Source organism: Molossus molossus, unplaced genomic scaffold, assembly GCF_014108415.1.
Source record: "Molossus molossus isolate mMolMol1 unplaced genomic scaffold, mMolMol1.p scaffold_m16_p_9, whole genome shotgun sequence".
In the NCBI taxonomy this organism is placed as follows: Eukaryota; Metazoa; Chordata; class Mammalia; order Chiroptera; family Molossidae; genus Molossus; species Molossus molossus.
This window is the reverse complement of record NW_023425403.1, coordinates 19,576,849-19,589,545: the sequence shown is the minus strand read 5'-3', so window position 1 is coordinate 19,589,545 and position 12,697 is coordinate 19,576,849. Positions and strand designations below refer to the sequence as shown.

Genomic DNA, 12,697 nt, shown 5'->3' with positions numbered 1-12,697 from the left:
GATGCCATAAGAGTGGTGGAAGAAAAATGTTATTTATATTTAACCAGGACAAGTTTTTCTCCAGTTAAAAAAACAAACAAACAAACAAAAAACAGAGAGAAAACTACACATATATATGTCTGGTCACTTTAGAAAGAACATAAAATTATTTAGTTTCATATAACTATTAGTTTCTGCTATTTCATGTATATCCCCAAAACAAGTAACTTTGTTTAGAGATTATCTTACATTTTAATTAAAATCTGATATTAAAGTTTCTATAGGATTATATTTAAATAATGATTAATAATGAGGAATGAGTTTATTAACAATGATAAAATAGCCAGTAAAAAGAAAAAATCAAACTTGTTTCTCCTTGTACAAATGTTTTATGATATTAATACTATAACTATTAGATAAGCAATGCAAACTAATTCAGCTCTTTCCAAAACCTACCTTGATGAGCTGTAATTAACAGAACTTAATCAAATCAGTTCAGAAAGGCACTTCAGACACTACTCAAAGCTATGCAAGTATCATGATGTCATGCTTAAACATCTCCCTAAAATGGAAAATAGAAGCATCTCTATGGCACTTACTGAACTTAATAGAATAATTTACTTTGATGTACTTTTACATACTAACCATAAATAAATATAATTACTTCATACTTTATACTTTTTAAAATTACATACTTTTAAAAGGAGCTTGCAGATTTCGTATTTTCCTTTAGCAGCTGCTTCATGGAGAGGGGTAAATTTCCACAAGTCTGCGACATTGACAGAAGCCCCATGCCTCACTAAAAGCTCAGCCACCTCATAGTGTCCATATGAACAAGCATTATGAAGGGGCACCAAGCCACTAAACAAAAAAAAAATTATTTTTAATACAGATAACAAATCTTTGAGCTGAATTTTCATTTTATACTATACATTTCTATAATGTTTTAATTTATGCTTTAAACATAAAAAAATGTGTTATGTTTTTAAATAGGGAAAACAATTGAAGATTTCAAAAATATTTTAAACAGTTTTTTTTAAGGCTTGAAAGAATGAGTCCCAAACGGCTGGAGTCTACCACATACCCTTTATCTTTGGCGTGGACGTCAGCACCGTGGTGTAGAAGGTACTCCACAACAGACACACGATTATAGCCTGCCGCAAAGTGTAAGGGTGTGGAATGCCGGCCCTCTAAATCTCTGCAATTCACATTTTGAGGGCTGCAAAGTTGCTTTTATGGCACATACACACAAACACAAGAAGAACATTAATATTTAGTTACAGATCTTGCTCCAAGATACTGTAGGCATCTTGGGTAACTTGTAATTTTCTAATGAATATTTATTTCCAAAGATTAGATAATATAAGTGACATTAAAAATCAGCACTATGCTTGGTTTAACAGTGTCTAGACATATTCCTACTGTTTACAGAGAGCAATTAAATCTTCTTCACCATTTCCTGGCAAAAATCCTAATAAAAAAGAAAAACCCAGAGTAAAGCAAGCATTTGTAAGGCAACTGATGCCTTCCTTTTCCACCTTTATACAGATTTGCTCCGTCCACAGTCTGCTCGTATTAGCATGCTCTTAGCCCATTCTTCGCTCAAATAACAGCAATCCTGCTTGACTGCAGTTACCAGAGTTCTTGTCTCCTCTGACGTGGCAAGCAAAAGGGATCTGGAAAAATTACACTAATTCTGCCTGGGCTACACACCTGGCCCATTGATCCACTACAGCAGAGCCATGTAGTCCATAGTGCTTTACTCGATCTTTGGGGGAGGTCTGTCTAACTCTACAAGTCAAACTGAATCTAATCACATTCTAGTTTCTCCATCTCCTTCAGCTATACCCTCCAAATCTCTCCTTTGGTTCCTTTTCTCCTTTTGAATGTTGCCATTTCAGCACAAGCTTAATTCTGTTTGTTTGATTATAAGTAGTAGGAAGCAAAGTAAGGGTTGACAGGCTGCATCACAGATACATTACAATAATGTTGGAACAATAATTTACACTTCATAAAAATATCATATTCTTTCAGTTAACAGTATACTCTCTGTGAAGTTGCTCATTATCTCCATTTTATACATAAATAAACCAAGGCTCAGCAAAGTTCAATGAAATCCTTTTTCATAGAGTTGGTAAGGGGGAGCATAAAGACTCTGACCCTGCTTTCCTGATTATTAATCTCTTGATCTTTTTGCTGCATGGTTGGTTAAAAACTAAGAACCTGTTTTACTGATATACCAAGTAGAGGCTTTCACACTGGTAGGGTAAAAGCAGGACTTTTCAGATGGTACAATTTTTACAGGACAGAAAAAAGTCTGGGCAGTGTAAGGGAGAGCCTACGATTTCATCATCTCTACGTAGAAAAGCTCCAAACTCTGAACTCTGAAGAACCATTATCATCTGCCCAGGTCAAATAGCTTATCTTTTCATGACAAGTGAGTCTGTGGCTACATTAACACATAAATTAGAGAATCAAAAAATAAAATAAAGTAGAAACAAATAAGTTAATAAACTAAAAAGAAAGGCTGCAAACACTGCTAGTGAACACCAGTGGAGTCCGACATGGCTGAAGCTGCTTCCTGCTGCTGCGGCTTTTCCTTCTGGTTCTTATTTTCTAAATCAACTTACTTTACTTTTTTTTCAGAGAATACTGGCAAAACAGGAATGAGGGAGGAAATAAAGAAACACAATTTATTTTGCCAGGTAACAGAAATAAAAGCCCATTCTGCTTATCAAATGTTTGGGTTTTTTTTATAATTTTTTTTTTTTTATCCTCACCGAGGACATTTTTTTATTTTGATATTTTGTTCAGATAGAGTGGGAGGGAAAGAGAGAGAAAGAGAAACATCGACGTGAAAGGGACACATCGGCCCTGGCCAGTTTGGCTCAGCGGTTAGAGCGTCGACCTGCGGTCCGGAGAGACCCGGGTTCGGTTCCCGCTAAGGGCACGTACTTCGGTTGCAGTTTGTCCCCGGCCCTGGTTGGCCCTGCGGGTGGCAGCCACTCGATGTGTCCCTTTCACATCGATGTTTCTCTCTCTCTCTCTCTTCCTCTCTCTCCCTCCCGCTCTGTCTGTACAAAAATGGAAAAATATCCTCGGGTGAGGATAAAAAAATAAATAAAAAAAAAAAAATGAAAGGGACACATCGAGTAGTCGCCACCTGCACGACCCAACCAGGGCCGAGGACAAACTGCAACCGAGGTACATGCCCCTAGCGGGAACCGAACCCGGGTCTCTCAGGACCGCAGGCGGACGCTCTAACCGCTGAGCCAAACCGGCCAGGGCTCAAATGTTTGCTTTTTAATATTTGGAAGTTCTTTGTTCTCTATTTTGTTTCACTTTCTTTTTGAATGACAAAGCAATTTTACATTCTGTCTACCTGCTTTACATAATTCAAATATGTTACTCAGCAAACAGATTTTCTTCTAATATCTAATTTCTCGCCTCTAAGGAAAGAAATTTATCAGGCTTAATTCTCACTTAATTTGTGCTTTGTTTTCTTTTGCCATTTCAATTCCATTAAAAAAAATACAGTTGGCCTTTATTGTGAATAGACTGTTTAGGAAATCTGAAAGGTGCAGTATATTTGCCTGTTACATACAAAAAATATAAAATTATGTTACATTATTACATTAAAATAAACTATTAATTTAATTATAACAGGTACATGTAGCAATTTTAGTGCTGAGATTACCATGCTGCAGAAAAGGAATCTTAATCATTTTTATACTTAAGGATTTTCCTTTATCAGTGTATACTTCAAATGACAGAATTGTTTTTAAGAAAAACAATACGTAATTTTAGATCTAAGAGAACTTGAAAATTTCTCTCCAGTGGCTATAACAACTGATATTCACCGTTATTCTTTAAATAACTTAGATGTTATTGTAACATGAAAGAGAGATTAAAAGTGACCACATATTAAATAAAAATAAAATTACTAGGCCACAGAGCTTAGAAAGTGTTTACTGTCATTTTCAAATAGTATGTCATCAAGAGGGCAAAATTTAGCTCACTAAAAATCATAAAAATAGAGTTTGCTTAATAATAAGTGACAAAGTTTAATTTGTAAAAAATAATCTGGTATGACTGCCAATACCAATATTTCAATTGACCTTTCTTAAAAAAAAAAAAAAGGAAAGAAAAAGAAAAATGAATATAAACAAAACCACAAACGTATCCCTTTCTGCTATCTTCATCCTTACATGAATGATTGTAGATGGGAAGTGTGTATGTTTTTCAAAAGCATATTCGATACTAGAATATAATTTTTATTTGAAAAACATTAAATCTATAACCATTGTTTCTATTCCACAAATAAAGGTTGATAGAATTTTCTTGGCAAGCACAGTTAAATAAAAAGGGAAATCCTTCTTCTGCATATAAATAATTCCAAATGGTTGCAGGATCAATATACTTTCCCAGAGCCAATGTGAGAATCTCTTGGAAAACTTCAAAAACATTGTTTCAAATGTTATTGTACTATTATCTGGACCAGAACTGGCTCAGAAATTTATGAAAGCAGCCAAAAGTAACACTTAAGTTAATATAAGTAAAAATAAAAGATCTATCACATAACCAGAGGAAAAGTAACTAAAATGTAGCTTAATGGATATAAGGCACATACTAAGAAATTTTTTGTGGTTAAAGCTCTCTCTTGTTTGTGTATCTATTCTGCTCATCCCTTTCATTGTTTGGATTTGAGTAGTTTCATTTATAACCTTAAAGTGAATTGGTTAGCAAAGGTTCAGTAGTGCTACTCAAGACATTAAAAACATTAACTTACCTTCACAGTTTCCAAGTCTCCAGCTTTAGATGCCTCTAAGAGTCGATAGTCAACATCAGAAGTACGTATAGGTGTACTTTCTGCATAAAAAGAAGGAAAGATTAGTGTTGGTTTTCAAGGAATCACAGAGTAGTTAAGGAGGGAAAATTATATGGTGAATGCAAGGAGAGATTAAAAGGGGTCAGATTCTGACACCTAATTTAGGATTTTTCCCAATCTTTTTCAAACAAAAAATAAGTGGTTTACTTCAATCTATATCCATCTCATCCTAAGCCAAATTTAAATACATTCTAAGATACATAAATCCATCTCCAAACCTACTACTCTATCCTTCAAATTTTCAGGTTAAAACTTGGCAAAGGGGAATGAAGAAACATAGGACCATAAGATTACAATCATCTTCATTATACATTGGTCTTACAATATTTGTAGCAAAGCTTTGCCATAGATTTGGTTATGCAAACCTAGGGACGCCACTCAACTTGCAGCACTTAATGTTTAGCCTTTCTTTTGTGTCTCAGTTTCCTCAATATGAAACAGAAATCCGTGAAATCCTGAAATCCGTGATCTTAGAAAATATAATCGGTATACAAAAAAGGCCAACTAAATACAGAAATTCAATTCATATTTATTGAATGGTTTCAGGGAAATACAACTTAAAATGTCTGGGCCAGCTAGTATGGCTCAGTAGTTGAGTATTGACCTATGTGCACTTGGGTTTTGAGCCTGATCCCCAGTAGGGGCATGCAGGAGGCAGCCCAACGATGCTGATGCTTCTCTCATTGATATTTCTATCTCTTCTTCCTCTCCTTTAAAAAAATGTCTGTAAATTGAGAAGTGTGATATAAATGCTAAGTAGAATATAATCAAATGGGGCTGCTAAGTCTACAAGTATGAGGCTAACAAACGAGGTATTTTGTTTAATCCAATGTAAACAAACCAAAAATTCATTACACATTGACCCAAATGAAAAGGTTTTTTAAAAAATAAACAATCTGTAATTTATCACTCAAAATACATTCATGAAAATTATTAGGTATGGCTTTCACAATGTGTACACACATTCAGATAATACAAAAAAAGAACTAAAGTCTAGGAGACTGGATTTAGACTGGGCTCTATTAACTGTGACAATGGACAAATCACTTACTAGCTTAGTTTTTGCACCTATTAAGTGATTGACGGCTTCCCTTAAATTCCCTTTCAGATTTAACACTGCATAATTTTATGATGACAGACATCCTTCTTGAGTCTACTATACAAATGGGAAGATGAACTGATGCTACAAACAGGTTTTAGGTTTCAGAAGAAATACTTCACCTCTTTTTAGTCTAAAGTGCTTCATTCAGGAGAAAGGCTTTTATTACAGACTAAGTTATGAGAACTTTTCAATGGAAAAGAAACTATTTAGTCATAATAATAATAGCTAGCAGATAAAATATCAAAATTAAGGGGAGAAAAAAGTATTTCATATAATAAAGTACATTTTTGAAATATCAAAAATCATTTTTCTTTAAAAGTGAGTTTATTACATTGTCAGTTTGAGGAAGGGAATCAGGTTTTGCTCATCTTTATGTTCCTTTTCACATGGAGAACATTCAGAAAGCACTTGCTGAACTGACTTCCATGCTAGTTCATAGCGGGGGCAATATACATGTCAAATCTTAGCTCTTTGGCTTCCCTTATTCCATCTTTCACGTCTCATTTACTTTCATTCTAACTGTGTATGACATTACTGCATTAAAGGTGTATATATTATGTCCCTACAATAGTGATTCTGGCAGTTGGTAAAACTCACTGAAACAGCCTTGGGAAATCTATAGGCAATATTTTTAGTTTTTCATTTTAACAGAATAAAATGACAACTGTTTAAGTATACAGAGTTAGAACTTTGGATATTTTCAGATTCTAGCATTTGAAGGATACAATTAGTACGGCTGAATTTTTTAATTCTAAAAACTATTTGAAATTGGCACACCTGTCTTGATGCAGACTGATTTGCAAAGTGTATAATTTTACAAACAAAAATTGTTATGCAAATATAAGATGCTTCTGAGAACTATGAGAAAGTCTTAGTCCTAGTCAAAGAGCAGAGAGTAAGTAAGTTATTGATATTGATGAACTACCATACAAGAATTGTGTCCATTATAAATCCTGAATAGGCTTAGAAGAGATTCATTTTTGGAAACAATGTGAACAAAGTATTAGCTGAAAGTACACACACACACACACACACACACACAAACACACACATCTCCCAGAAACTTAGTACGAAGACACGCACAATTTTTTAAAAAGGATATGAAAATGAAATTAAAAAGGAAATATAGGCAAAAGAAGACTAGCTTAGTTGCAAAATATTAGTAAAATCCTTTAGAAGCACACTGGCTTTTGCAGAGGCTGAAAATAAATATTCACGTAGGGTCAAAGGCTAGAGATGGGTTTCTAATTTTTTCTCTGATTCTATTCTGTCTCACCAGAATTAAATAAACAAATAAACAAACAAAACTCTAAAGTTTCAAAGCCTGAAAGGCAGTTGGCTATTAAAAAAATAAATCTGTAGACTTTTTAGTTCGTATTAAGACCACAGCACTGGCAATAGGTTTTAGTGGATTATTTAAAGGTGCAAATGCAAATGGGGATTTCAGTTTTATTTTAGCCATGGTAAGTCCCCAAATCTTTGCCGCTGTAAAGGATCAGGTAAAAGCAATGCAATAACCACAGTGGGATATACAATCAGAAGAATTCAGGTCACGATCTGTTCAGAAGAACCGTCTGTGATCCAGACATACCCTTTACTTGGGCTAACACAGCAGCCACCAGCCACATGCGGCTATTGAGTACCTAGAATGTGGCTGGTACAACTGCAAACAATTTTACATATTTATTTAATTTTAACTAATTTAAATTCAGCCACATGTAGCTAGCTAGTGGCTACCAATTGGATAAAGTAGGTCTAGATAAAAAAGTCCAATCTTCAAACAATTTTAAAGTGCTTATTCATAGAAAACTGCTTATTTTCTTTAATCTGACATTAATTTCGACATAAATATTGCCAGTAGTTTATAATTAAAACTTACTGTCATTTGCTCTTTATATTATAGGTAGGACATTTGATATAGATTTTTGGAAGGCATCTGCATAGTCGGGACCATATTATTTGTGAATTCATTTCTGGATAGTAAAAGGGATGTTAAAAAATATTCATTATAAAAAGGGGGCCTTGGGCCTGGTGGAGTAAAAGATTGGACTAGAAGTAGAACAAGAAGCAGGACTTCTGATTCCTACTCTGTTGCCTTCCCCATTTTAATCTTCCTGTTTGTTATGTCATTCTGGAGCAGATAAAATCCACATGAAATTAAAGAAATGAGAAATAAGAGTCAATTATATGAAATTTCTTTTGTGTCAAATTCATTTTTCAGTAGATAGATTGTGTTATTTTGTCTAATTTTGGAGCGTTGGACACTAGTGTCTATTTTTATATCTTATATATAATCTTTCTCAATAAAATAGGTAGTTAAAGTATCAAATATTGAACTAGGTAGGCACTGTTAACACTCAGCCAGGTTTAACAATTATATTCAAACCAGTAAAAGACAAAATAATTTCATAAAAGTGCAATGAAATTAAGAATTACAAAACACAGGTCAGAATATAACACATGTAAGAACAATTAAAGATCATTACCATATAAATGATCTATAAAACCTATTGATAGGTTTTAGAGCTACCATAATTATTCACTGTTTATATGAGCTTTAACTAACTTTTGGTTGTAACATACATGAGTCAGGTTTTTAATTTAAAACTAAAAAAATTGAAGAGATTTTTCTCTTTCTCTTTTCTCCTTCTCATGATACCTACCTCACTTCACCTCACCAAAAAGGCTGACAGACAGGGCCACTGGCTAAACTACAAGAAAGGAAAGGCAAAAAAAAAGTATTCACACAAACAAACAAAAACCATTCCAAAGAGCTAAGGAAAACAGGAGGTACACAGTTTGTCTGTGTTTATCAGTGGACATGGAAGAGGAACAAGAATGCAATGGTTAGCTATTTTCACTTACCACTCAGAATCTGCTGCACTGCTTCATTTCCCATCTGAGCTGCTGTAAAGCCTTGTAAGGAGATGATGGAGGGATCGGAGCCATAACTCAGCAAGAGGCGGCAGGTCTGCAGGTGACCTGCTAGGGCTGCTCTATGCAAAGCAGTCTGACCAAGAGTGTCCAGTGCATTCATCTGAAAAATCATTGAGTGGGCACATGAAATCGAGCATCTGATTTTGTTCCCTTTTATACTCAAGCAAATACATTCAAATGAGAAAAAACAATTGTCAAAGTATTTTGAAAAACGCCAAAGATAATTCATTACTAACTTTGCTTACTGTTCTGAAGACATAGCATCTTCTTAAGTGACCCTTCTCTGACTACCTTACTGAAAATTACAACATACCTATTCTTTCCCTAAATGTCCATCCCCTACTCTCTGCCATTCCCCTTGACGACTAGAATGAGGGCTGGGACTTTGTCCGATATCCACTATCTATCACATTAAAGATGTACATTAAACACTTCTGAATAAATGTGCCTTATCAAACTTGTTCTCAGATTATAAAAACAACAGAATATGTACACAAAGACAGTGAAAGTAGCTCATAACATTTCTTTTCTAATTTTAGTAAATAACTATAATAAAATGTCCTAGTGGAATTACAAACACATTTAACAACAACAACAACAAAACAATTTGAAGATCCAAATGTCTCATTTTTAAAAGTTTGAAGAGTTATAAAAAATAATAGCTTAGCTAGTTTTAAGACCAGGACAACGTTAAAATTCTGGATCATGTTCATGATTTGATCAAACCTAACTGGTCCTAACCTGTTTTCCAGCATGCCCAGTAAATACCTTTACTTCAGTCAGATCCAAGTCCATGTTCACTGTACATACTGCTACTTCAGAGAAGCCCTTCTTTCTGCCTTTCTGGATTATGAGATCCAATGAAAGTCCCCCCTCTTCTAAGAAGCCCTCCTTGATTACTTGAAGCCTTGATAATTAATTCTTTTCTGAACATCTATGTCAATTGAGTGCTATCTTAAAAATTATAACATTGGGATAATTTTTTTTTTTTTTTTAATCCTCACCCGAGGAAATTTTTCCACTTTTTGTTCAGATAGAGCAGGAGGGAGAGAGAGAGAGAGAGAAACATCGATGTGAAGGGACACATCGAGTGGCTGCCACCCGCACGACCGACCAGGGCCGGGGACAAACTGCAACCGAAGTACGTGCCCTTAGCGGGAACCGAACCCGGGTCTCTCTGGACCGCAGGCCGACGCTCCAACCGCTGAGCCAAACTGGCCAGGGCAACATTGGGATAATTTTTATTTACCAAGTTAAATTAAGATTATTGGCAATGTGGATTGTATTAGGTTTTTTTTTTAATATTCTCACTTGAGGATATTTTTGCATTTATCTTCAGATAGAGCGGGAGGGAAAGAGGGAGGAAGAGAGAGAGAGAGAGAAACATCGATGTGAGAGAAACACATCGAGTGGTTGCCACCCACATGACCCCAACCGGGCCAGGGACAAACTGCAACCAAGGTACATGCTCTTAGCGGGAACGAACCCAGGACTCACTGGTCCACGGGCTGATGTTCTAACCGCTGAACCAAACTGGCCAGGGCTATATTAGGTTTCCTGGGTCTTCTAGAAAGTTCCTGTTAATGGTGCATAGTAAATTCTCAATCAACTGTTTGCTGGTTATTCAAAACAATTGTGCACACCTACCAAAGGCACGAGTAAGAAAAAAAAAAAAAGGATTTAAGACAATTGATCTCTCTGTCTCCAGTCTTCATCGTTACAAGTAAGGCTGTCACACTTGTTCAGGCAAGGGTTAATCTAAATTCTTAATGGGGTTTCACAAAATTCACCATGAAATAATGACATATTTAATTATATCACCTTTGCCATCAGAAAAATGACTGATTAAACACAGACACCATAGAAGCATAGTCATTAACATGTACTGATGGAAAACACAAGCTGCCAAACTAAATTTCTTAAAATTTTCTATGAAAATTTATTTATTATTTCTTCACCACATAAGAAAAACTTAAATTTGAGAATATTCTAATTATTAACATTTTTCTGTATATGAATAAGAAACCCACTAAATTCTTCAATTACAGTGATGAAAATCCTCAATGCAGCTTGTTAAATCATGGGAACATAGTTTGAGAATTAATTGAGAGTTATTACTCCAAACTACAGGTCTTACCAAGTTATTCTTCAGCTTAGTGACTCTTCAAATAAACTGGAATGAATCCTTCAGTATGTCATGTAAGACCACTCATAATTTACTTTTATACCACCTTGATTTCTACTGTATTTTTCCATCACCGTCTGCTAGGGCTATGCTCCAGCTGTATTAGATTACACAGAAGCTCCACTTTATGAAGGTTAGTTTCTAAAGTCATTGCAAAAGGTAAACAGATGCCTTTGGTAAAGATTACCCTTGAAAACACCGCAGCAATGCAATGGGAGAGAGAGAGATTTAACGTTTCTTGGTAACTCCAACACCAGCCAGTTTACCTCCAGTGCCTGAGCAGTTAAACTAAACAGCAGATAAAGTACAGAAAGCATCTTTAAACATTACCAACCCACTATGTGTAAGAAGAGGCTTTCTCTATAAATATGTATAGTAAAGTTGAACTCAATATAGAAAACAGCAGATTCACTTCTCCTATCTCACTCATGCTGGGGTGGGCCTCACAGAGTGAAACAAAGTGGGCAAGTGAGCAAAAATCACCACTTGCTAAGTTATTTAAATTAATATTTCTTGTTCCTCTTCTTCCTCCTCGTGTTTGGAAGGGGGTGGTCCTGAGTGCAAGTCTACTGTGTACTCTGTTCTCCTTTCCCTACCGTGCTCTTCTCTCTGCTTCACATTCCTTCCCTTCGCATATTCCTGTCAAAGCCAGAACTAGTTGTTCATCTCCTAAGAATTCTCATAAGGAAGGGATGCAACTCACACTAATATTAGGCTCTGTGTCAGACGCCTTTTGTACACTGTAAGCTATTTAAAAGCAGTGACTATGACCCTCTTCAATGTAACGTTTCCCTCTACCTTCACCCTCCCCAAGAAAAAACAATGTCTAGGACACAGCTGGAGCTTCAGAAATGTCTTCTGTATGAATAATAATAATAATAAAAAGTAAACATGTAAATGGTTACTAGAATTAATTTACAAAAGAAACCTTTAGCTAAAATAATTCCAACCATTTGATGAGGACAGATTGAAAAACATTAGAAAGCTAAAAACTTGATTATATACTGAAGCTTTATGTCCTCATCCATATACCTGTAACTCATTTCTATAGGTAGTATTATATTCTAGTATTTCAGAAAGCCCAATTTTCTTAGATAAAGTATAAGACAGACCAGAATAATACAAAATTCCTTGCTTTAGTGAATGGATGTATTTTTTATTATGAAAGAACACTAACTCTTCCCTCAAACTCTAAATGGTATGTGCAACAAAAATATCTATAAGAGTGCTTTATCAGACAAAGCTGAGGCACTACAAGAAGTCATTGAACGGTATCAGCAAGTACTGTAACAGAAGCACTCATTCCACGGGAACAAGTAGAATAACAAAACCAGCACAATTCGGTGACACTTTGTGCAACCCACTTAGAAGGAACAACAATGGATAACAGGGAAAATATTAAACATTCTATAAGGGTTTTTGTGAGGAAGAATTATGCTTCACTAGGTGAGAATGTCATAAGTTTCTCAGGTCCACCAATCTTAGGACTCCAGGCTTGTCCTTCTATGGTCAAAATATGACTGTGACATGCATCAACTCCATACATTCTCATCCAAGGTCAAAAAGCAAGGTTTTTTGTTTTTTTTGTTTGTTTGTTTTTTATATC

The 12,697-nt window shown here is 35.2% G+C and overlaps 1 protein-coding gene across 4 annotated transcripts in view; it reads right to left on the bottom strand.

Moving 5' to 3' along the window:
• Nucleotides 1-12,697, bottom strand: part of TNKS (tankyrase) — a 177,922-nt gene that overhangs the window by 34,744 nt on the left and 130,481 nt on the right. For all 4 annotated transcript variants that reach the window (XM_036249519.1, XM_036249522.1, XM_036249521.1 and 1 more), the window contains exons 12-15: nt 8,835-9,006; nt 4,769-4,848; nt 1,064-1,209; nt 675-840 (exon numbers count right to left, since the gene is read on the bottom strand). In XM_036249519.1, coding sequence (XP_036105412.1) covers nt 675-840; nt 1,064-1,209; nt 4,769-4,848; nt 8,835-9,006 — 564 coding nt within the window. The remainder of the gene's footprint in view (nt 1-674; nt 841-1,063; nt 1,210-4,768; nt 4,849-8,834; nt 9,007-12,697) is intronic.